Source organism: Poeciliopsis prolifica, unplaced genomic scaffold (genome assembly GCF_027474105.1).
Source record: "Poeciliopsis prolifica strain line A6 unplaced genomic scaffold, Auburn_PproV2 SCAFFOLD002, whole genome shotgun sequence".
Classification (NCBI taxonomy): Eukaryota; Metazoa; Chordata; class Actinopteri; order Cyprinodontiformes; family Poeciliidae; genus Poeciliopsis; species Poeciliopsis prolifica.
Window position 1 is genome coordinate 16,984,595 of NW_026562377.1, and position 25,680 is coordinate 17,010,274.

Sequence of the window (25,680 nt, forward strand, 5' to 3'; positions counted from 1 at the left end):
GCACATTGTGGGTACTTAAGATGCAGTTTAATAGTATTAAAAGAATACAGGAGTTGCTGCCAGGATCATTGCAGCACTGGTCATCGCCCTTTTTTTCTCTCCAAAGGCTGGGAAAAAAAATACAAACACATTCAGACGTCTTGCTTTCAAGCACATTGCACATCTGCATAAGCATCTATAAATAGTGCTAGCTAATAATGAGATGATGGTGGGAAACTGTAGCTCATAAACAGTACTTAAGAAATCAGTTTCTTACTTGCTTTTCATAGAAGAGCAGGAAGGCGTTTCGCTCCCGCCACCAGCAGACCTCTTCACCTGTTGTCGGGCTGACATGCTCATCATCGTACATCAGCCAAGAGTCGTCTCCGATGTCCATATTCTGCCTCCTGTGAATGCCGTCGCAGACATAGTGGCCTGAAAGAAAAGGGCAAACTTTTCAGCCTCGAGAGAAAAACCTGTGTGGCAGAAGAACAAAGCCTCAGAGAAACACTTACCGCTGTCAGCTCTGGACCCTATGTGGCTGACGATGCTCACCAATAAATAATAAGTCGCTGTCTACAAGACATTAAAGTGCTTAAATCAAGGACATGCGTCTATTCATAATTTCTGCCACCTGTTCTTTAATGTGCGTTTGCATTTGAAACTTCCTTACATGTCTTGTGGCTGTGAATTCTTCTCTCACCACAAGTTCTTTCGTCAGAGTGATGGGCTTTTTTATCTTCTTCACTGCAGAAGACCTGCTGAATTTAAAGCGCTTCAGGTGCAGGATCAGCACGCTGAGGGGAAGAAGAAATAGATTAGAGATGATTAGATCTCAAACTGACATAGAAAAGAAAAAGAAATGCTCCTCCTGACAAAACAGGCACTGATTACGGCATGGTTGTGTAACCCACTTTGGAAGAGTGAGGAATGAGCTCTTCAGTGTTGAGTCCATCACTCCACAATGGCACATGTGTTCTAAATGGCCCTCCTACACAAGAAAATAGAAATTTATTTAAATCACTCAAAAATTAGCCAACATTTTGACATATAAAATGCAATATGTGCACGTGCCCCAAGGTACTCCTGTAGACACTGGAACACTGATCCCCGTGGAACCAGATCCAGACTGAGGCTGACAAAGTCTTCCACTGACTGAGACCGATCACCGCATCTGAAACAGACAATGGACTTAAAAAACAATTGTAGTTATTTTACATCTTTGAGAAGTTACAAGTCAGCAGTGCAACCGGAGTGCGTTCATACCCCATGCAGGTTCTGGTGCTCATCATCTGCAGTGCAATGTGTTCAGCGACTGGGCATTTGTAGGTCAAGCCCAAGTCAGACGCTCTCAGATGCATTTCTGGTGACAGGGACCTCATCATGTCCAGAACACAGATGAGGAACTCGGAGGCATCCTACTCGGAAAGCCAAAGAAATGTTTCAAACCATGTCTTCTGAACCAAAGCTTTAAAAGACTGACACTCTGCCGGCTATTATGAATCAGTATTACACTAACTTTCTGTCCGTCATCGTCAAAACTTGAATTAAACTCAGCGACGGTCTTTTTAAAGAGGGACAGAACCGCCTTTTTCTCCTCTTTTATGTTGGAGAAGCAGGAGATTTCAGCATCCAGAATTACTCTGGTGAGAATAGATGTAAAGAGTTTTTTTTATTATTAATATTATTATTATTGATTTTAAATAAATACACTTACCCCATTGAAAGGCTTATTGTCACAGTAATTAACAACCAGTTTCAAACCAACTTATATCAATCTCCATCTATTCATCCCCCTTGAAATTCATCACAGTTCTGTTGTTTTATAAAGTAGCCTTCCATGAGTTTTAGTACAAAGTATTGAACAATTGTAAAGCAGAAGGAAAATCAAACATGGTTTTAAAATGTTTTAATTTGAAAAAGTATGTCATGCAGTTATATTGAGCACCATGGCTTAGTACATTATGGAGCAATTCTGGTATAATTAGAGCTGCATTTATTTTTGGGGTATTTCTCCATAAGCTTGACACATCTCAAGTCTTACATCTTGTCCATTCTTTGTGCAACATATCTCAGACTCGGTCATTTATTTCCATCAACCAGCAACATCTTTGTCCATTCTTAAGAAAAAACATCCCCATAACAGGACGCTGCCGCCATCATGTTTGTGTCTGGGGTTATTTCAGATGATGTGCTGCATTACATTTCACCACCAGTGTTGCTGGTTAAAATGTTTAATTTAGATCATTTCTGACCTGCATTTTTCCACAAGGTTGTGGCCTGGGACAAACTTTTAATGGGGCCCTCTAAAGCTGCCTGTCTCCAATTCTTGGAAGCCTTCAAAATAGAGTTGAATTTACAAAGAAGATTTACACACTGGTGCATTATTACTAACTAGGTGACCTTTAAAGGCAGCTAGTTGCTGTGGATTTAATTTAGGGTTAACAGAGTAAAGAGGATGTGAACAATGTATATATTTCCCTCAAATTTTCCATTATGTTCTTGTGTTGGCTCAGCACACAAAAAAAAAAAACATTCAATGCACTGAACGTGATATTTGTAACATAACAAATTGTCAGAAATTTTAAGGGGTATGAATATTATTGGAAGTGTACATCCATAAATCTGCACGGTTCTTGACATTTTAGACATTTGTAATCTGTTAGTGTCTGTGATTTTCTAGACCTGAAGAGGCCGGCTTTGGGTTGAGAGCTCCACACAGGTTGCTGGTTGTGGAGCTCTTCAACGAAGCATCTCAGGGTGAGAAGGCTCTGTAGGATAGAGTTGATGTAGCAAGTCAGTCCCAAGTTGGGTAACCTTAAAACACAAAGCAAGACAAAGAAGCAGAATAAGGCCACAGAGTTCATTTTTCAGCACGTTGAATGGTAGTTTTAGATGAGAGCTTTTTTACAAACTTTCAACACATTTTCTGATACTTGTGCTTATGCTTACCCAAGGCAGTCCAAATCCTCATCTGGTGCAATATCGCTGATCTTTAAATATAAATTCATGCTGTCATTGCTATAGGATGCAGGGGTAGCAATGTTGAACTCAGGTGAGATTGTTGGCTGAATTTCATTAACCTCAGTAACTGAGACATCTGTTTCGGATGTAGGGGAAGGCAGAGGAAGTCTCGCTTCTATGCTCTCAATTGAAGAGGATCTCTTTGTTGATGGAGAAACAAACGCAATAAAATAGGTCTATGCAGTAAGAACTGAACTGTAATGTTTTCTGTGTTAGTTACTCCATCTTCAATAAGTGCAACTAACAATTGACTTTGCTAAATATCCTCTAATATAAAATGAATGTTCTGCAATAAAGCCAGGTGGCCCATTCACCGGTGTGTCAGTCTTGGTTTCTCTTGATATTCTAGAAGGACGTGCCTTTCTCCTAAAGCCATGTTTTGGTACTTTCCTGACTTTGTCTCTTCACATGAAAAAAAAGATCAAATTAAACATTAGTCTCATATAGTTATATGTAATATATAGTATGATATTATATATACAATATATAATATATATTCAAATATATATATGTAATTGCAAATGAAGTATTTATGTTAAACTAGACGTCACTGGTGTTCTTGTTTTGCAGTGTGGATGTCTCTTTCTGTGTAACCATCCAGATCCTCATCTTCACTATGTTTCAGTTCCTCAATGGATTTTGTTCTGATGAAGAAAATATGCACACACAAAACACTGAGTATGTCCAGAGTCCAAGATACAAAGTTATCAGTTCAATCTGAGGATGACTGAAAACAACTCAAAAATTAATTGACCATTTTTTGCCAAGTTTCCTTTGAATGAATTGAAACTGGAGGAAATAACATGTAGAGATTCATACATTGTTTTGGTGAAGACTGATTGGACTGAATCTGTAGAGTCGTCTTCATTATAAGTAGAGACAGGACTGTCAGAAGAAGGAGAAACCCAGTACCCAAAACTATCCTCTGTAGCTTGTAACTGTATGCTGGAGCTGGTGACAAAAGGAAACATGATTCAGGATACACCGCTATAGCACTAGTAGAACTGCATATGATTAATAATCAAACTTGATTGACATTGTATTTCACCTCTTTTCTGACACTGATTCTGGAGAAATTGAAAACTGGATCTCTTGCTTGAAATGGGCCCTTTTTTTCTTTTTCTGCAGAACACACACACACACACACACACACACACACACACACACACACACACACACACACACATGAACTTCGTCAGATTGTGCTGAATCTCATAACTGACAACCACTTTTGTGGGAGAGTACTTATTTAACGAATCTTCTCTGGTAAACATGCCTTCTTATAAGGAACACAGAGCCACCAGGAGGTTTTGGGAAATGGTGCATTTGTCTCCAACCTGATATTAGCAATAAAAGGTTAAATAGGTAAACATATTGATCTCCTAAGAACAATGGACAGTGAATTTCATATTTTAATTATAAAATTGATGGTCATAAAATGCTAAACGTATTTTGTTTTTATTTACAACAACATTAAATAACAATACATTGTAATAATACATGAAATACTACCTGTTCTGCAGAGAAGAGATTTTATCAGCTCGACATGCATCCGTTTGACGTTTTTTCTGTTTAAAAGTTGCAAAAACAGGTTTGTAACTGGGAAAATCTTATCTTTTCAGAAAAAAAGTTGCAACAAGTACAAATAAATTAAGATCAAATCAAATGTAAATCTCAGGGATTTAAGTCAACTCAGCAGACAACAAACAGGTCTATACCTTCCGTCGATTAAAGGGGATGCAAAACATCTTCGCAGTTTGTGCTGTCGAGCCACATAACTAGTAACTCATGGTCAGTTCAAGCAAGTACTTCTCCATTATGCGATGTCAAAAGAGACTTTGCAAATGTCTGTTTAGACATTCATGGACTGCACAGTGACATTATGTGGAATCTCTCCACATAATGTCCTGCCAACACAGTTCAAAAATAAACACATATTGCCGACAGTTCCTCCTCATTCAGCCGTTTATTGCTCTTGCTTGCTTTTGTAATCAACATTTTATTAATCTGACCAAGTCTATGGTGCATTTCCACTTTCATTAATGGGCATAAACAGGACAAACATAAAACTGGTATAATTTTGGGCTTCATTCGAATGACCAACACTGCTGAATTTGTGTTATTCCATATTTGGGTGGTTGGGATTTATAAGCTCTTCATGTAGGTGAAAATTGGTTTATTTGACAGTAATTGCCTAAATAGATTTCCAACAATCATTTCAGCTGTTGTAGATTTTTTTGCAAAAAGCTTTTCAATACATGCTTTCAGGTATGGAAAAGGATATAGGTGGCAAGCACTCGCTCTTTCAGGGCTAACATAATAAATATGAGCACATACTAAAAACATCCGGCTCTGTAGCAGGATTAGTGAGTCAGTCTGAATCAGTTCGGGAATTTCAATAAAAGCAATCTTGAAGCTGCTTCACTTACCAGGGTCAGTAACCATGGTAACATATGCAGTTTTTAAACTGCTGGGTCTAAAATGCACCATTTTAGGTCATTTTGCTAATTCAGAGCTGGGCCAAATCTATATGTATTCATCCGTTGGTGGTATTAACACAACAGGACATGCTGAGCCAGGCTCATTGTTTCTGCATGAAAAGTTAAAGGCAAAAAAAGAGGACTGAAAAGAATGAGCTTGCTCAGGATTTGTAAATGGATAGAATATGAAATTATTTCAATGGACTACTAAGCACTTAAGGAGTTTTGGCCTAAATATATTTCAGAGGTACAGGTCAGGTATAAAAAATGTAGGTCACTGAGATTATCAGATACGTGCTCATGCAGTGTTTGCCTATGGTGAACGTAAAAATTCCCTCCATTTGTTTCTGTCATGTACCATTTGATATGTGTTTATATTTCCACATAATGTTACTCTAAATGGCATTTAAGTTTGATTTTCTAAAATCAAAATTTGCAAAGTATTGTGTGTCTCTAATGAGTCTTATTGTCTGTTCTTTTAAAGCAACATGAATTATCCTGAACAAAGCTTAAAACATAAACTAAAGTTAAATTAAATATAATAAATTTGAATTAAATGGAATGGAGAACAGATATTGATGCAGTACAGAAGTGAATTCAGTTCAAAGTAAAGCAAATACTTTTTTAATATCTTCTGGGAGGAGAACAATAGAGCTTCAAATCACAACAAGCAAACAATTTTTATTTAAATTCACAGTATGCATTTAAACAGCAGAAATTGGTTACTCTCCTCCTGACTCGTGTAGAGATGTTTGTGGGGAGAAAGGCAAGGCAGGTGTGTTTTTTGCTTCTGCGTTTCTTTACAATAATGAAAACATTGCTCTTAGCGTGGTGTTATGCAGATTTCATAAGGTTTTGGTGCCAGAGTGAGTCCTGCACGGTAATCCATCACAACCTTTACTCCAGCCGGCATTGAGAAAGTGAAGTGCTGCATGAAGGACGTGAAAAAGAGGAAAAGTTCCATCCTGGCCAGGTTTTCTCCCAGACACAGACGCTTTCCTGAGACAGAAAAAGTAGAGAGGAGGTGCAGGTGTCAGTAAACTATCTTCTAATTAATAACAAATATGGAACATCTATGTCCTTCTCAGTTTCGAGCAATATAAATTATAAAATATTCATAGGCCAACTTAGTGCATAATGAAAAGTACATTCTATTTATAAAAGAATCTTTTCAGATACTTGAGAAGTAATTAAGTATCTCAGTGAAAGTTTGGGCAAACATGTTTTGACAACTTTGCAGTTGTGCTGTAATTTTTCCATTTTTAGGTGATGTGTGAATAGTTTTCTGTGAATTGTTGAGAGTTTAGGATAAAACCAAAACCTGCTTTAAACTTCTTCACAACTTTAACCTGTATTCATTGCCTTCACAATACTTGCCCTATTTTGCACATATTTTTACTAAGGGGTATTCCAGTAAAAGGGGCTGAATACACACCACTTTTGGCATTTCTACATTTAAATATGACTACAAAACAACAAATATGTTTCTACCCATTTTACAATAATATACCATGTTTGTCAACCTGTCATACGGGAATGCCAATAAAAAAACATTGAGGTTTGTGGTTGTAATGTAAAACAAGATAATAAGGATGGAAACACAATGTATGGCTGTTTAGATTCCTTACCAGCGGAGAAAGGGATGAAAGCTGTCTTTTTTGCAAACTTGCCTTCCTCGTTCAGGAAGTGTGCCGGGTTAAAGGTGAAAGGTGTTTCCCATTCTTTCCTGTCAAACAGCACTGAAGCTAGATTTGGGATTATCAGGATTTCCTGGTGAATATGAAATAAAGGTGTTTAACTACAACAAAAAGGTTGAAACATAAAATTTCACTGCAGTCTTCTGGGGAGTCACCTTTGGGACGGTGTAACCTCCTAGCCGGACTTCCTTGTTGGTAGAGTGTGGCAAGGCAAGAGGGACTATGTTGCTCATCCTAAGGATCTCGTGGATTACGGCATCTGTGTAGGGAAGGTTGGCACGATCCTCCATAGAGGGCTGTCTGGACTGTCCAATTACTCTGTCAATCTCTGCTTGTACCTTTTCTGCGCAAATAAAATTCACATTCAGGTTGTCGCATGTAACTTAGAAACTCAGGGACTTTGAGTGTTTGTGTGTTACTAATGGAGCATTGTTTGGATGAGTCTGTGCACCTTGGATTTCAGGGTATTTAGCCATGTAGAGAAATGCCCATCGCAGGGTGGTGGATGTGGTTTCTGATCCAGCCACAAACAGATCCAGGACACACATGATCAAATTTTCTTCATCAAATGTGTTGTCATTCTGCGCTTTATTCTGTGGATACATGTGAAATAAAACAAGAGTACAGCAACATCCACCCAGATCAAACTTCTATAGCAATTTTAATTTTAAGAATGTACAAGTGAGACGGTTGGACATGATTAAATTGCAGGTTGCAGTCTGGCAATGCTCAAAGTTATGATGATAAGTTTGAAAGTAGATCTGTGCTCCAGCACTCGAATTGATTACTACAACAAATGTATTTATTTATCAGTCACCGTTTCAATCTCCTGCAGATAGCAGTCAATGTAATCTTTGCTGTTTGAAGGATCCCAGTTCTTCTTGTGCTGGTTCAGCTCTTCTCGTATGAACTTCTTTACGTCGTCCCAGATCTGTTTGACGGTCTGATGTGGACCTGGCAACAATCTCATCAGCAGAGTAAAGGAATTGTAGAGCTGAACAGAAGAATAGATTAAAAGGACAGACTGAGCTAATTAATATCAGGATTTATAGGAAGTGGTAGACTTTATAGCTGACTGTTACTGACCATTATGAAACTGCTACTACACTGCTTTTGCCTTCTATTGTTCATTCCTTGGATAACAGGATTGATTATTTACAGCTGTGGGCACACTTGCAGCATGTGCACTTGCAAATACGTAGTAGTAACCTACTACCACTCGTATAATTATTACTACTAACTGATATATATTACATGTACTCAGTCATGGTAGGTAACCTTAGCATTTCATCAGCAGCTTTAAAACACTGTACCTGTGCCCAAATAGAACCTTCAATCTGGACTGCCTTGTCAAACATCAGCATCAGTTTCATGAACTTCTCATCCCCGTACTCAAAGCGGTGACCAAAGACCAGTTGGCAGATGATGTTGGACACGGCATTGTTGATGATGAGATGTGGATTCACAGGCTTTCCTTCAGAATTTAGCAGAAAAATGTCAAGTAAATTGAGCAGTTGACCCCTGTGAAACTGTCTCTGAATGCTAAAGGGGTACCTTTATAGCCTCGGATCTCTTTTGCGCAATGTCTGAATTCATCCAGGATGACTGGCTCAAGAGACTTCTTACCGAACCCAAAGTACTTGAGGGTTGAAAGAGCAAAGCGTCTCTGCTGTTTCCAAATGTTTCCATTACTGAATATAACACCTGATAAAGAAAAAGGTAATAATACTACTACAACTAATAATAAAAGTGATACTAATTATATTATTATTATTATTTGTAAAACTTTGATGAATGCTTTGTATTTATTTGATCCAATTTTACAACACATAATGTACATATTGTACATTATGTGTACAACATCTAACGCACGATGGCAGCAGTAAGCTTGTTCTTGATGCTTGGTCAGTATTAAGAATTGAAATTATGCACATTCATGCTTAATTTTAAGAATTCTTATCCTACCTAATCCGCCTCCTATTTCGTCCTGCAAAGCAAGTTCCGGGCGGTCCACCATGCTGTCTCCATTTACAACCAAACCCTCCTTCATAGCATCAAGTCCATTTAACACCACTGCCCATTTCTGACCAAATCTTAGACTGTATACATCTCCATAAGTCCTTGCCAGCTGGGTAAGAGGGAAAGAAACAAATAAAACATGACTTGTTGAACTAGCGCTGTTTGGTTATAGTCTAAGATTACTCCATACCTCAATCAGCTTCTCATGGGGCCTGCTTTGGTCCCATGTAAATATGTTTCCCACAATTGGTAAAGCTCTGGGTCCTGGAGGGAAGCCAAGTGGCCGACGGTTTTTAACATAATCCGCAGTGATGATGAAAACCACTGCAAACAGCAGCAGACTCTTTAAATCCCAATCGACAAATAAACCAAATATGGAAAGAAACAAATTCATTCTGCCAACACGGACGGTCAGTAAGTCTTTAACTTGCTTCCAAGGAAAAAAGATAATGCTGTGTGAAGAAAAAAATCTTTCGCTCTGTACCGTCTTTAAAAGTACACATCGGTATTTGTTTTCTCTGGAGAAATAAATTACTTATTACACCGGACTCTGATCTCCATGTGCTTTTGTATGAATTAAAGGTGTCACACTGTAGTAACTGATAAACTTTAATCTATATATTGAGTTAGAAGAAAATTAACTCAATTTTTTTATTGTGAGTCAAAAATGCAGAGTTCTTGGTGGGAGTGGATTAGGATTTTTGCTGTGAAGTCAAAATTCCGGCTTCAAAGTTCAGTTGTCTAAGAAGGTTTAATCAACATTTCTATAGAGAGTTGTTTTTAGGTCTATGCATGTCATGATGAAAAGGCAGAAGAGCCATTACCCCAGCTTGTGTGCAATTCAGCAGAGGTGCTCTGAGTTTGACAAGAAGCATTTAAAGTTTTGTAAACGTTATAAATGCAACTAATTATGAATAAGCAAACCAAATTGTCTATTAATTTTCTTAATATTCACTATCTAATCATAAAAAATAATACTTAGTTTAACACTTTTGGCAGACTGCAACATATTATAAAGAAGCTTCATAGTTTTACTTCCCTTCAAAATAATTTATTTCCAATTTATTGACAGACAGTCAATATAATCAAACAACTTTCTGTGTCACTGCAAGGATTTTACAATCCATTGTCACTCATAATCTTTGCTGCTGTAGTACCACTTTCTAACGCACGATGGCAGCAGTAAGCTTGTTCTTGATGCTTGCTTTTTTCTATTTTTTATTTTTTTTATTTTTATCGGAGGATAATTTTAAAAGTTGACTGTGGTGTAAATAATGCGCATGTCCCTGTGAACCCATTTAGTTGATGTTCAACTGACTGCTGTTTGATTTCACGAAATAACAATAATAAATAAGTTTTCAACCAAGAAGCACAGTTTATTTTGAACATACCGGAACCGGAAACGTCGTGCTTGTTTTCAACAACAGCCGGCTAGCTGATTTGACCTGAGGTGTCCTCCAAGAGCCGTGATTTGACAGGCAATCAAGAATAAAACATTTAAATATGGTTTTCGGGGCGAAGAAAGGAGAACCCGAAGATGTCAGTAATAATTTCTTATTAAGACATTAATATACATGACTTTTTTTTTTTTTTTTTTTTTTTTTACAAATGTAGCTATCCACAACCAAGGTAGCTAGCTTCAATGCTAATATCACGTTAGCCAAATTTAACATTAATGTTAGCGCCCTTTACTTAATATTCAGTTTGGGCAAAAACATCCTAGGCTAATAGTAGTGTCAACTATACGTCTTTTAAGAATTTATGTATTATAGAGAAAGTTTTACAGATCTGGGCACAAATGTTAGGTGATGATAGGAAGTGAATGATGCTATTGATTTGGTTCTGTCTGTTTCAGGAGGAAGAGGAGATGGTGGTGAGTCAGCAGCAGCATTTATCTTTGAGTTGTTTCTATTTAAATGCCACTTAGAACTTTCAGACCTTTTTTATATCGTTTTATTTGCATAAACAAACACACAGAGATATGCAAAGCTTATCTGCTTTATTGTTTATAGTTTTGCTGCCTTTGTGCACAGAGAAATTTTCACAGGCAATTATTACGTTTAATCACATGTTTGTTTGTTGTTTTTGATACTCATAACTGAAATATTTTTAGATACAAATTAACTAATTGGGCTGATAATCCATTACGCCTCATTTGTTCATTTATTTTAGATAGATTTTTTTTTTTTTTTACAAAACCAGAAAAGTGATGCAGTGGCACTGCTTAATACTTACGGCATTGAAGATGTTCTTGCACATTAGATGTCGGCATTTACCTGATCTCTGTGTGAGGGCCCATTTTCGGATAGTACTGATGCACCAAGGTTATCTTGGTAAAAACCAGCTCTTGGGACTCCTAGCTATTGAGGAAAGTGAATAACCTAATTAGAATTTAATTGCAGTGCAAAAAAAAGTATATAATTTCTATCAATTAAATTTCCAATTGATTAGATACTGACTTCCTTGTGGTATCAAGGGAAAAAGTAAATGCCAACATCTACACAATTATGAAATGCTCCAAATTTATATACACTCTGGTTACAGGACCCTCTTGAAACCTTGCGTCAGAAGTGTGAGGAGACAAAGCACTGCGTCCATACCCGGGAGCGTTTGGAGCTTTGCGAGACCAGAGTTGGCTCTCGGTCTAAGACACAGGAGGATTGTACTGAGGAATTGTTTGACTTCCTCCATGCTCGGGACCATTGCGTAAGTACATTAGGCCGTATGACCCACAAAGATGATTAAATAAACCAAATCAATACATTGGCTTAATACTTCAGTTGGAATTTTACTAATGTTAATCTGTCACCAAAACAAAGCGATTCAAGCTTTGTCTTCCTGTTTCCAAGAGAAAGTAAATTAAGCAGTGGTTAAAGGTTAAGCTAAATTGAGGTAATTAGAGGAGATGAAAGTAGAGAGGCCGAACCATTCTACCAGAACAAGACCCTTCAGACTTATATACATTCTTGTAATGGATGTTTTATTTCCTTCAAATCGTTTAAGAAAGTCATGTGTCCCTTTGTTTTTTTGTTTGTTGCTCAGGCTGAATTTTCTGCCTCCTCTCTTTATAGGTGTCTCACAAACTGTTCCATTCTGTCAAATGAAGTCCGTCTTGGCTGGACCACTCACTGACAACGTTCTTCAAAAATTGTATTACCAGGATGATGGGATTGTAAACTCGTCCCTGTATTGCTGCATGTTGTAACTGTAAAATGTATATCTTAAGTGTTAAATGTTCAGCAGTTGATTGTGATTCAATAGGTCAATAAAGTGACTTAGAAACACAAATTCTACATGTGTACTTTTAATTTTTTGCCATTGTTATGCATGTTAACATAATTTGTGTGTATGACCTTATGTATGTATCATCTCAAAATTTCTTGAACATGCAACCAACAATAGGGAAATTAGCAAGGTGCTCTTGACTTTTGACTAAAAGTCAATGTGATTAGCAATTTCTATACAATAATGAACTTATCAAAAGGTTTTACATTTTTCCCATGAAGTTAAACAAGCAGTATTATGTTCCTTATAGTTCCACTTTAGGGAACTTAAAAAAAAGGGGTTTAGTGTGTGTCTAATACAAAACAACAGAATTATTGATCGTAGGCTGCAAAACAAATGTTCATAATAAAGCAGTCAAACAAAAGAAACACATTCAAAACAAAAGGCGTGGAAATAAAAAACTACAACTCTTCTCTATGAAGGATCAAAAGTTCAAAGTCCTGCAAACAAAACTTTCAAATACTTTTTCTATTTGAAAGTTTTAATGCAGTCAGTAATATATTTTGATACAGTCAAGATTGAGTGACTCAGAAATCGCCCAAAAAATAAGTCCAGAAAATAAAAATAATGTTCCTGTTTTAAATCTTAATAAAGCAAATTGATAAAAAAAAAAAGTACATCCTTCTCAATAATCAGTGCAAAAGCCTTTTTTAGCATTACGAGAATAAAACCCTGACCATCTTCTTCCATCTGTGTTGGTATTTTTGATGATTCAGCTTTTGGTTTTTATGTGTCTTGAGAATGAAAGGGCTCCTTACCATCACCCTAATATTGAGCTACCTGCACAGGCGATCAGTGTCAGGACTGTGCCGGTCCCTAGAACGTTTAATATATTGATAAAATTACCAGTACTATTACTTTAAATTTATTCTAGGGGTATTTTGAATTGAACTCTAAAGGTGTCAATTCATAAAGTCCACAAATAATTGCCATTTTAAATTTGAATTCATTATATACATAAAACCATTTATATTTATTTTAGTATTCAGTGAAATACTAAATTGTGAAAAAAATATATATTATTGTTTGTCAAATCCAAACATCTGATTGGTTAACCTGCTCAGCGGTTTTAGGTCTGACCCAATCACCTGTCGCTAATCTTATTATCTGACATTTATTGTGAAAAGCTTACCTATCACAATAATATGTCTGGGAAAATACTTAAGATTTGAAAACATTAAAATTATTTTTATGAATTTATTTATTACGTTAATTGTCTTCCATGTATATATATATTTTTCCGACTCATATTTTCACAATCCGTTCTCTGACGCAATAGTTGCGCCCCCTGCTGGAAAGAGCTAAACCCTGTATAAATACATGCCGTGTTGAAAGTGGGGAGCTGGGGAAAATCAGGGTTGCGGTTCGTCAGAAAGCAGGAAGTTCCTGGGGGAAATTATGATAATAATGAGCTAACCACGCCCCTTTAGCGCGTGAACCAAAAGGTCTAGTTTTCCTCCCCAGAAGCAGTTTGCTAGCCTCGGTTAGCCTGACCCTGCACCCAAAAAGGAGAGAATGGAAAGTCTGAAAGACTTGATGATGGGAGTGAAGGTGGAGAGCCAGACAGCGGTCCTGTTAACCTCTGCTGCCTGCGGGGTGGGCGCCCTGCTGATGGTGGCGCAGACCGTTCGCGGGCACCGGGCAGCGAAGGACAAGATCCAGAGAGCCAGGAGCAGGAGGACCGAGAGCCTGCAGCGAGCTGAGCAGGAGGTGCTCCGGTACAAACAGTTGGTAAGAGGTCGGGCTCGGAACGTGTGAAGTATGTGGAAGCACTTTTAATTCATTAATCACTTCCTGCTAATTCACACACATTAATATTTTTAACTGCCACTTGTTGTCTGATTGCATGTGCAAACTTTGAACCCCGATGTTGCAATTTGTCATTGACATGTCATCATGTTACAGCGGGAGACTTCTCATTTTGAAATCTCAAATCTGTGAATATCAGAAATAGTGAGTCCAGGGGACGCTGAAATAATTACGCCGCAGTGCTTTCTACGGAACCCCCTAGAGGACATGGGGGATTTTAAAAATTTTGCGTTCCCTCGCAGTGCTGTACTGATCTAACCCTAACTAACCCTAACCCTGAAAGCCTTTCTTACGGTGGCTGCTTTTCCTTGAACGTTAATACATCTCTGTGAAATATCTTAAGTTTTATGTCTTTCTTTAGGTTAGAAAGGCACCAAAAACCTCTGATATAAAAGGAGACGTGGCGTAAGTCGGAAATAAATAAAAATACATCCTAATTTGGACTATTTCTGAGTTATTATCGCAGGGTTTTTAGTCATCTGACGGTTTTGATTGTGTCTCTGTTGTGTTCATAGTCTGAATGGTTTAAAGGGGCGTTTTCATCTCAACCTTAACAGACATAAACATGCAGTGAATAAATTGATTTTCAATCAGTTTTTTTGCAACAACTTAATAATAATAATAATAATAATAATAAACACATTTTATTATTATAAACCACGGCAAACTAATGGTGGTCGAGGGCCGCACTTAGTTAACTCGGGGAATCTCATCTGTCCGTGTATCAATCAACTCCAAAACCATTTCTTTGTTCTGTCACAATTGTTGATTTATTCCATTTTGATCATCAGGCTCCAAACTTTGCAAGGAATGACCTCCCCACTCACCGCTTCCTCACACACACACAAAGCCAGCAGGCCAGTAACCTTCAATTCATACTTGATGGCAGTCACAGCGACACACACACCACCCAGGTGTCAAAGCCGTGTGCTCCTGTCATATCAATAATTACTTATTTTATTCATATGTCTCATGCAAAGCCTCTGTGACAAACACTATTGAGTCTTTGGTGCAAAACACTGATTGAAAATCTTTTTTTTCTTTCTTTTACTGCATGTTTAAGATGGAACGGCACTGAAAAAAGCTCTTTAAACTATTCAGAGTACGAACACAACAGAGACACAATCAAAACTGTCAGATGACTAATGAGCCCGTGATACATTTTTCTGATTCAATTTGACCAGCAACACCCAGACTGTATTACTGCCCGACTTGTGGCATCATATCACTTAAATGGATCCTGTCTGATGAAATCAAGTTAGTTAAAATGCTTATATATTCAAAAACACATCTTTCTTAAGACTATTCCCATGTATGAGTCTGCAAAGGGTTATAAATCCATAACAAAATAAAAACATGTAGAATTTTAATGGGTGAGTAAGTAACTGTTCCAGTGAACATAAACTTGATTAACCAAGTTTATGTACCCAGCGGTTTGCATGCCTTGCTCATGGTGTACTCACGTGAACACACTGTGACCTTGCTCACACACCTTTTAATCCTGCCAACGATGTAATTCGCTGAATGTCTTTTTGAGTTAAAATTTTTTCAAAGTTGACAGGAAATTAGAAAATTTCACTTTATAATTATGTGTTATTAAAAGATTGGAAGATCAATACCTGAACAGCAACTAAAAAGTCTTAAAAAATGGAGACATCTTAAAAAAGACTTAAATCAATAACCAATGCTTAGCCTGACGGGGGCACAAGTAAAGTGTGGTGGCCCGCCAGGCTTATAATACACTGGGATGAACCCTGAACTTTAAAACTGACTTAAAAATATGTGTTTGACTTTTCCCAACTCAGAGAATATAATCAGACCATTTGTGCTGCTTCTCTTCTAGCATCCATCCTGTGACTCTGCTGCCATATTGTCACTGTCGTTGTCTGAGTTGACAAAGCAGCTGCGGGAAGGTTCGCTGTGCCCGGAGGACGTGTTTCACTCCTACATGCAAAAGGTCCAGTCTCCATTATGACATCTTCACCAACCCAGACGCTTTAATAAAACCCCCTCTTGCAATGTGACCATTATATTTTCAGTATCTGAATGGAGGATTAATTCAAATAACAGCTTCTTTCAAACAGACTTTGGCTGTGCACAAGGAGCTGAACTGCTGCACAGAAATTCTGCTGGAGAGTTTCGACCAGCTGAGAACAGTTGGCTCCAACAAGGACGGCCTGCTGTACGGTGTTCCTATCAGCATCAAAGACAATGTTTCATATAAGGTAGACAGCTGGCAGAATTTCACTGTGGTGATCTTTCTTCATTGTCTGGATAAAGATGAGATTTATTGTCTTGACGTGCCACTATCTGACTCTGCCCTCTGTTCTTTCTGCTTATTATCTTCTTACTACAAAGAACTGTGACTGCACCTGCGGCGTGATCGTAAATCTGAACCAGCCAGCCAAGAAGGATAGTGTGATCGTGGAAGTACTGAAGAAACAAGGAGCCATTCCTTTCACAAAAACCAACCTGCCACAAGCACTATTAAAGTAACTTAAAACTGTAGCACTGACATGACACACACATTGCACAAAAATGCAAAATATATCTTATGTCCTTAGAATTTATAGTTGAATCAGATATATGACACAATACATAAAAAGCACATAACCTTTATTTTCCTCACTGTATGATGGTAAATTGGACTAAACTTTTATTGTTTTAAGTTCTTTATAGCTATTTTCTAGATGTTAGATTTTTTTTTTAAATTTAAGATGTCCTTTTTTAGGGTTGTCTATTAGTTTGTCTGACTAAAAAAATACAGACTAAAAATACATTTTTGGTATTCTTCCATAAGCTTCTCACAATATTTTGCTGCACTTTTGCTCCATATTTCCTGACAGAGCTGGTGTAACCGAGTTGCATTTGTAACCTTGCTCACACACCTTTTAATTCTGCCAACAAATATTATCTCTTGAACTAAGATAGGATTTATATGTTGCCACTGCAAAACATTGACTTTAATGCTCTTAAGTCACTTTGCAGCTATTTTGGAGTTATTGTTAGGAACACCGTCCTTATGAAAAACACAGTTATGTCCAAATTATAACTTTCTGGCTGTTGTCTTGATATGTAGGTTCAATATTTCTACATTATATTCTTTTCTTATGGTAGCATTTATTTTGTGAAGTACACCAGTCCCTCCATCAGTCTTTTCTTTGTGTTGCTTTCAAATGCATATACTGGTGAACAGCTAATAAATTATACTTCTTTGAACTACCGTACCTTTAAAAATCCATAAGATAATTATCTGAGCTTCCCAGAATTATTTAAAAATGTGTTTTATTCTTAATTAGGAAAATAAAAATTTTTGTGTGTCTACTTTTACGCATTGTATAAAAATATCTGGCTTCATATGAGTTTGTTTTTTGTCTTTTGTTTGCAGTTTTGATTGCAGTAACCCTATCTTTGGGCAGACCATCAACCCTTGCAGTCCCCAGAAGACCTCTGGAGGCTCCTCTGGTGGGGAGGGCGCGCTGATTGGTGGAGGGGGCTCCATTCTTGGCATTGGCAGTGATATAGGGGGGAGTATCCGCATACCTGCCGCCTTCTGCGGCATCTGTGGCTTTAAACCCACAACAGGCAGACTCAGGTGTGTACACTTCAGTGAGTTTTATGGATGCCTCTGACACGATCACTTCACCCTCACGCTTGTGTCACCGTCAGCTCACAGGGCATTGTTCCCATTTACCGAGGTCAAAAGTGCGGTAAGTGTCGATAGTAAGTGAGATATTACCGTTTTCTTGTTAAACATTTTCTAAACATTGCTGCCCCTCCTGTTGACTTAGTGCTCTCATCTCCTGGACCTATGGCCCGGGACGTGGACAGTTTAGCTCTGTGCATGCAGGCTCTACTCTGTGACCACATGTTTTCCTTGGACCCAACTGTTCCACCTTTACCTTTTAATCTTCAGGTGTGTTTTTTTTTCTCATCAAGGTTTTCTGAACAAACAGGTTAAAATAAAATTTGATCAAATATTGAGAAAGTGAATGAGGATTTTTTTTTTCACCTAAAAAAGAAAACATCATTAGACAAATGCAAATAATTTTGGTAATCCTAACTGACCTTAAACAGGATTTTTTTTTTGTCTGATTTAAAGTTGGGCAATAAGGAGAGAAATTAGTTGTGTATTCTAATGCGGTGTATATAATTATCTGCTTTAAAAAATAAACCAATTTACATTTAAAAACGTAAATTTTGAAAGGTTAGTCTGTGTCAGTATATGGTGCTGTTTTGTTCAGCTCAACAACAATCGTGTTTCAATATGGAGTTCTTTTCATGCCAGCTGTATCCATTTGCCTCATTGACCGATTTAGTAGGTCAGATCATAGGGAGTCCTCTGGGCAACTTTTTAATCAAGCATAAAACCTGCAACATCTAGGAACACATCATCCTTTATGCTGTTGAACAACTGATGCAAAATCCAACTAAATGGAAATTGCTTCTCTGCAGACATACCAGAGTTCCAAGCCTCTCAGAATCGGTTACCTTGAACACGACGGGTACTCGCAGCCTCCTCCGAGCATGATCCGCGGCCTCCGAGAGGTCAAAGCTCTGTTGGAGCACGCTGGGCACACAGTAAGGCCACAACGCGCACACACACACATCTTTGCAGATACTACTGTGAAGACCACAACTTTGTAAAATATCCAGTATTTCTGATGCGATCCTCTTTGCTGTTAGGTGGTGCCTTATGAACCTCTTAGGGTGAACCAAGCTGTCACTGAACTCATCGCCAAGGGTCTGTTTGCAGATGGAGCCGCCACCATGCTACAAAAACTGTACGTTGTGTTTTATCGTTATGTTTAAGGCATTGACTACACTGATAATGCTTCCTATTTAAATATGTGTGTACATGTCTTAAATCCAGCAAAAACACTGTAAGAAATATTTTGCAAGCTGTGGCTCAATCATAATTTAGAGAAAGCATATTCTGAGCAAAGGTAATACAAAGATTGGTTCAAGAATTTCCCAGAATATATGTTAATGTTTTGCTATATCCACATGTTTAAACTAAGCAGATTTATTTTCATAAGAAAATAATATCTGTATATATATATATATATATATACGTACGTACGTATGTATGTATGTATGTATATATATATATTATATATATATATATATATATATATATATATATATATATATATATATATATATATATATATATATATAAAAGATTTTTTTTTTTAAATCTTTTTGAAAAGTACAAAAACATCAACCACCTGTTAGTGTGTGATTCAGAGACTGACAAAAATTTTGCAATATATACAGTTTGTATTGAGTTTAGCTTGCTATAAGTAGTCATCTGATAAAATGTAAGTGATAGAAATACAAAACCTTAATTTATGTAGTGGTAATCCTTTATGTCCTTTTGGAAAGGAAATAAAGGATTATGTCCTTTCCAAAGAGAAAGAAAATAATTTCCAGGATGCCTGCTCTCTAAATTTATCAATCTAGATGTGAAGTTGGTAATGAACATTTTTTTTCCATCACGATTGAGGTCAATGTCAAATGCAGTGAAATTTAGCCTCCAAACTCCAAGATCTCAATCCCAATAGCTACTAGTTGTCAGTCCTCAAAAAAGTCTAAAACCTTTAATGTGTCAGCATTAGTCAAGACTGAGATGTGATCCAAACGGAGAAAACTGCAGAAGTTATTAAATTTGTAACAGTAAATGTTGACACTGCATGTTGTATTTCCCAATTAAAACCTCTAAAAGTCATGAATTGTTTATTGTTGAATTTTAGAAAACCACAAAAATTTTTGCAACATTGATTCAGTAGAGTGTGGTAAACATTGTCATCATTTGGGGAATATTTAGTCTTTCTTTCTGGTGTTTTAGTTAATAATAAATAATCTCTATATCGCAGGCTCTTACATAATCAATGGTTTATTGCAAAAAGCAGCATTAAAGTTATTGATTAACCCAGTGTTTCTCAAACTTTTTCAGGCTGAGGACTTCTTAACCCATTTAACAAACACCCAATTTGAAAATTCCCCACAATAACATTTTGATATATGCAACCTGAAATTAAATATTAATCTCTTAGCTAATAGGAAGGGTGGTACTGTTTTATAAAACAGCACCACCACGACAAAATCATGGCCAAGACAAAAATTATGAACAAGTCAGAGCGTTTTGAGTTATTTATACATTTTTAAAGTGTGGATTCTGAGCTTTCTAGTGATGTCAAACACATGAAAATCAACAAGAAGTCGTTTTACTCTTAAGTTTTGAGTGCATTAATGATATTTTTGAGGCTATTTTTAATTTAGAAGCACAGTAAAAGAAAACAAGATTTGAGAAACAAAAATAGTCTTCTGCACCATTAAATGTAAAAATGATCCACCTATTTCTACCAGTTGTAGTTAACTTGTTGGATTCTGCAATAAAATCATTTTGAATTAAATAACGATAGCAATAGCTGAATCTGTTCTGAAGGTGGCACAGCATTTCCAGTGAATCACGGCGGTCATCCTGCTTCTGTTTCAGGAAGGGAGGGCCTCTGGACCCCTGCCTCAAACCTCAGGTTATTCTATACTCCGTCCCCAAATGGTTGAAGAGAATCGTCTCATTCCTGCTGAAGCCCTTTGTGAGTTCTGCCTCACTGTTCCAGAAATAAGAATATAATACAGATACAGATTCATTCTCATTTCATGTTATTCTCACAGTCTCCTCGCATCCCTCCTGTTCTCAGTGCCCTCTGTGGAGTCAGGTGTGATGACGTCCTTTAAATTACCTGCTTTAGATTTATAGTTGGCTGTCAAATCATTTGTTGAACCAAAATGCTTCCATGTTCTTCCCCATCTTGATGTTTTCAGTTCTGCCCCGGAGGTTTGGAAGCAGCATGCTGCCGTGGAGGACTACATTACTGAGACGATAGCACACTGGAGGAAATACAACATAGATGTGCTGCTCTGCCCCATGATTGGACCGGCCTTCAACTTCTTATACTGCGGCCAACTCACATGTACGGTCGTATGAGAAGCGCCTCCTAAAACATCTGGAGATAGAAGAATGATAGGAATGATTTGATGAAAGAGGCTTTCTCCACACATTTAAGAGTTTTTCATTCACATATGGATTGTCTCTTGATGTGACAATTTAATGAATCTGTTTAAATCAATGGCCCTGTGCCCTTACAAATTTCACCAGCCTTTGTTCTTTTCTTAGAAAACAGTGCAGCTCTGCATCATCATTTTTATTAATCTCCATGTCTGGAAACCCCAAATCCCCCAAATACTGTTTTTTTTATTATTATTTTATTAAAATCTCTACATTAAAAAGCATTTTTTTTTTTTTTTTGCCATGATGTTCTAAGAGAAAAAAATAGTCCTAAATCTTTTTTTCAACTTCTGCAGTTTTCCTGGTCTGCTTTCCTTTCAGGTCTCTCCAGCTTAACAATGATATACAATCTCCTTAATTTTCCGGCCGGTGCTGTCCCCGTATCCACGGTGACAGCTCAAGACGAGGAGGATCTTAAGCATTTCAAGGGCCTTTATCAGGACACCTGGGACAAGCGGCATAAACTGGTGAGACGGTCAAATGCAACAAAATACAATATAGTAGTTATTCTTTAACTACTACTTGTGGAACTATTAGTTGTTGTTTTTTTTTTTTTAAATAATGTTTTACTGGGTAAAAGCGCCCAAGAATTACAGAGAAATTAACAAATTAACCAAAGATAATTAATTTTTCCAAGCTGAAGCTGTTCACCTATTTTTTTTCTGTCTCTCTTTTGAAGCTTTATTCACTTTGGTTGTTTTACACCTGCAGTTTGTCGGCCCGACTCTCTCCTCACAGATAGTTTACTGAAGCCTCCACGATAATCTCTTGGCGAATCTCGGTTATGGCGGTATTACGTTTGTACAGCAGGTGGCAGCAGAGACCACATGAGCAGTTTGCTTGACGTCACGTTGGACCTTTGTGTTTTAGGCCGTGAGCGGCGCTGAGGGTCTGCCCGTGGCGGTGCAGTGCGTGGCCCTGCCATGGCAGGATGAGCTCTGTCTGCGTTTCATGAAGGAGGTGGAGGAGCTTGTCAAACACAAGAGAAACTGAAACGGCGTGCGGATGTTCTGGATCCAACAGCTGGATGACATGTCGTAATCACACTACAATGTTGGATAAGGATTCTGGTTTTTACATATGGTTTGTAAAGCAAAATCTGCTGAGCACGTTAAGGAAGTTTAAACAAATAAATCTATAATTAAGGTGACTGTTTGCTCAATAGTTTGTTGAATGGCCTGATCATTCTCCTTTACAGTAATAATGGACTGACACTTTTTTTGTTTTTGGAACAAAACCAATATACTCAATCTGTTAATTAATCGTGTGTGTGTGTTAAACATAGCTAATTTTGACCAATTTTTTTCAGATTTAAAGTTTTTTTCATAACTTTTTCTCCATGGATATTTATGTACATAAATATGTTGATTATTATAAACATAACAGGGACTTTAGATTCACAATGTAGTGCTAATTAGACTTGAAAAATTATGTTTTCATTTTGTTTTTCCATCTCAAAGTGTGTTGGATGGCTCACACTTGGGCATAACTAAAAGATAATTGAAAATGTACACCCATGTCTGAATAAACACAGCAAATAACCTGTAATGTATTGTAAAAATGAGTACAGATTTGAAAAGAATATTTGTAATTTAAATATTTTATGTAATTACATAAATGAGAATAAAGTTGATTTTTTTTTCTTTAAAAATGCTGTCTTACAATAAAGCTTGCAGCTGAGTTAATGTTACAGTCATTTAAAACAAAGGTATGCATTTTCAAGACACCTGTGCGCTTTCAAAGACACGAAACCTCTTTCTTTTTCCTCTCCACATCTTCATCACTGAGCAGTACACGGGTGAAGATCGTTTTTATTCATATCCAGGATGGCTTTCGCATTGATGCCATAGCAGGCAATGGAAAAGAGATAAAGGAGACTAATGACACATGGCGCCTCCATCTCCAAGGCCAGTGCGCCGTGTCCTCATATAGTGATTACCCTGTGCTATTGTAAATATGTGTTTCTGTTGGGTTTACATAAATTTACATATGTGTGAAAACACTCCTGGAATGGGAAACTATTAGAGACGATGTCAGCATTTTCCATTACGGTCCCTCTTTCTTTTTCTTTTTTTTTTTGTTCAGCCGTCTACCCCAAATGGAAATGGGCCCGTCGTGCACATAGTGGAGGACGGAGGGCACATTAGGTGAGGAGGAGAGCAGGAATTGAGAGGTTGTTCTTAGTATTATCTGCAGCACATAGAGAGAAAGTGTGCCTCTCGCTGTGCCACTCAGTCAGGGTGCATTAAGCCTTAAGAGGCAGTGAAGAGACTCAGGTCTTCAGAGGGAACTTGACATTGTTCATAAATCCCTCTGGATCTGAAACAGAATTAATGGCACACACACATATATGCACCATCTCGACTTGTCCCATTTTGTACTTCGGCAATTTAATCATTGCGTGTATTTTATTTAAGTAAACGGTATGATTATTTATGCAGTGCAGCACAAAAAAATACCACACATAAGCACAAAGGGTATTGTCCAGAAGATCATTTATTATTTTATCAGTTATTGCACTGTGAGCTTTTAAGAAATGTCACAACACAAACTCTATTTTGGAAACTAGCTTTTGCTTATGTTTAATAGAATTGCATACTCACAGTGGATTCATTGAGCTATTGATCAAATATTGTTTATATCCTGTCAGTGAGCACTACACCTCTCCTTGAGATTGCATAACCAGAGGTAGTCGTCCTATAAGTTAAGAATTTGTACCTTTAAAAAAAAAATATGAATGTTTAAAAACACAACTTGTAAATAAATAATTGGGTAGTCATCAATGCCAATGAGACTCATTAGAAGAATAACCTGTAAGTAGGGAGTAAACATATTTTTTGATATAACTTTAAAATAATCTTTAACAGAAATAGAAGTTAAAGAATGAATAAAAACATCTGCAAAATGTGTTTCCCTTAGCAAAATTACTTGATGTCAAACAAACCTTTCAGAAAAATTCTAATGAACCGTCTATGATAATGGACAAATATTTCTGTCATATCAGCACCATCCACACTATGGATGGTAAAAACTGTGTTTCGTATGTTAGATTTCTGCTACTCCTATTGTTTTTCCCATGCAGGCCATGACATTTGATTTTGGTCTCATGTGTCAAGAACACCTTATTGCACATGTTTGCTGCCTGCTTTGTGTGACTGTGTTCTTACGGTTCTGTGTAAAACTTACAGTTGTCTTGACATTTTATCTCACCTAAGCTGTGGATCTCTGCAGCTCCTCCAGCGTTACTGTGGATCATAGGACTACTTGATTGATTAAAGCTCTCTTAGCCTGCCCTCTCAGATTTTAGATTGCGTGGCACAAGTGTGGACCTACCCATATGCTTTAAATGTTCAAATGATGCCTTGAACTGTTCACGGCTTTGAGAAATGAAGTCAGTGTCATTTTCATCACACTGACTTGTGTGCTGTGTTCACAATGCTGATTGATCTCAATTTTTTTTTTTAAATTTACACTTGTATTTCCTATCAAAAGTTTTTTTTTTCTTATTTTTCCAAATCCTACATGTACTTTTTTTGTATTATTGGCATTTTAAAAAACTTCTTCAGTGTCTAGAGGATACTAGCTAAATCAGTCCTACAATACATCAAGTTCAAGAGGATGAGAGAAGTCATTACAGATCTGAGTGGCTTTCTACTGCATAGATCAACCATGTAATTTCTGGAATGATGGCTGTTATTTTCCCAATATTATTTATTGGGGAAAAAAACTGTAAGCCATGACTGATGTGGGTTTATTGACATAATAACCCTCTGTACATTTGTGCCAGTTTTATCTGCTTCTCATTCCTGCCATTCTGATTTCTTTGCTTTCTAATTTGATGCTGGGAGGCTTTGCTGAGACAACCTGCTTTTTCACATAGGAGTGAAAGTGCTGCCTGAACTGCTGAACACTTGTGCTGAGAGAAAAATGGTCCTGGCCCTCTGTAAACCAGTGACGGCACTAGAAATTGGCCTAATGTGGGCATTTGGCATTTTATTGAAGGTGGCAAAAAAACATTTTGGTTTGCAACTCAAAAAGCACTGGACAGGCAACAGAGGGCAAATTCTTTCTATAGCTGTGTTAGAAATGTTACTGTCCAGGCTTCTTGTACGTAGAAGGTTATAAGCAAGAAGTGTCAGGTCACTGGTTCAGCTTTTCCCATCGCCGTTCCTCACGTATTTTTTTTTTTCTTCACAAAATAAACTGTACATACAGCTCAATGATACAACATTAAAGACTAAAGGTATTTTTATATGGGTTCCATGGTGTTAGCAGCATTGTTGCCTGACATCAAGAAGATCTTGGATTTGAA

At 37.3% G+C, this 25,680-nt stretch overlaps 4 protein-coding genes across 5 annotated transcripts; 2 read left to right on the forward strand and 2 right to left on the reverse strand.

The window, feature by feature from the left end:
- Position 1: 1 nt before the first annotated feature.
- On the reverse strand, positions 2–4,896 carry LOC129374249 (ubiquitin carboxyl-terminal hydrolase 37-like). 2 transcript variants are annotated; one of them, XM_055052579.1, is made up of 18 exons: positions 4,722–4,896; positions 4,516–4,571; positions 4,280–4,340; positions 4,052–4,125; positions 3,823–3,954; positions 3,555–3,647; positions 3,318–3,405; positions 3,063–3,143; positions 2,932–2,972; positions 2,665–2,796; positions 1,499–1,622; positions 1,246–1,397; positions 1,054–1,153; positions 894–970; positions 653–776; positions 495–555; positions 257–414; positions 2–107 (listed from the first exon to the last, which is right to left on the reverse strand). In XM_055052579.1, exons 1-18 carry the CDS (start codon positions 4,749–4,751, stop codon positions 81–83), a joined length of 1,611 nt encoding a protein of 536 aa, XP_054908554.1. In that variant the 5' UTR covers positions 4,752–4,896; the 3' UTR covers positions 2–80. The 2 variants fall into 2 exon arrangements, with proteins under 2 accessions (XP_054908554.1, XP_054908544.1); XM_055052569.1 differs by having other exon boundaries at positions 2,932–3,143.
- A 1,252-nt stretch (positions 4,897–6,148) lies between these two features.
- LOC129374268 (cytochrome P450 2J6-like) lies at positions 6,149–9,727 on the reverse strand. Its single transcript, XM_055052600.1, has 9 exons — positions 9,390–9,727; positions 9,146–9,308; positions 8,735–8,884; positions 8,494–8,654; positions 7,998–8,174; positions 7,632–7,773; positions 7,336–7,523; positions 7,112–7,253; positions 6,149–6,482 (listed from the first exon to the last, which is right to left on the reverse strand). The coding sequence occupies exons 1-9, from the start codon at positions 9,591–9,593 to the stop codon at positions 6,307–6,309; spliced, it is 1,503 nt and encodes a 500-aa protein (XP_054908575.1). The 5' UTR covers positions 9,594–9,727; the 3' UTR covers positions 6,149–6,306.
- Positions 9,728–10,607: 880 nt separating this feature from the next.
- Positions 10,608–12,490, forward strand: LOC129374486 (cytochrome b-c1 complex subunit 6, mitochondrial-like). Its single transcript, XM_055052941.1, has 4 exons — positions 10,608–10,738; positions 11,055–11,072; positions 11,744–11,905; positions 12,271–12,490. The coding sequence occupies exons 1-4, from the start codon at positions 10,703–10,705 to the stop codon at positions 12,301–12,303; spliced, it is 249 nt and encodes an 82-aa protein (XP_054908916.1). The 5' UTR covers positions 10,608–10,702; the 3' UTR covers positions 12,304–12,490.
- Positions 12,491–13,816: 1,326 nt separating this feature from the next.
- On the forward strand, positions 13,817–23,031 carry LOC129374241 (vitamin D3 hydroxylase-associated protein). Its single transcript, XM_055052559.1, has 14 exons — positions 13,817–14,215; positions 16,137–16,250; positions 16,378–16,518; positions 16,652–16,785; positions 17,682–17,888; positions 17,963–18,003; positions 18,085–18,209; positions 18,749–18,874; positions 18,980–19,077; positions 20,796–20,895; positions 20,975–21,018; positions 21,125–21,273; positions 21,690–21,835; positions 22,239–23,031. Exons 1-14 carry the CDS (start codon positions 14,000–14,002, stop codon positions 22,359–22,361), a joined length of 1,764 nt encoding a protein of 587 aa, XP_054908534.1. The 5' UTR covers positions 13,817–13,999; the 3' UTR covers positions 22,362–23,031.
- The last annotated feature ends 2,649 nt before the right edge of the window (positions 23,032–25,680 follow it).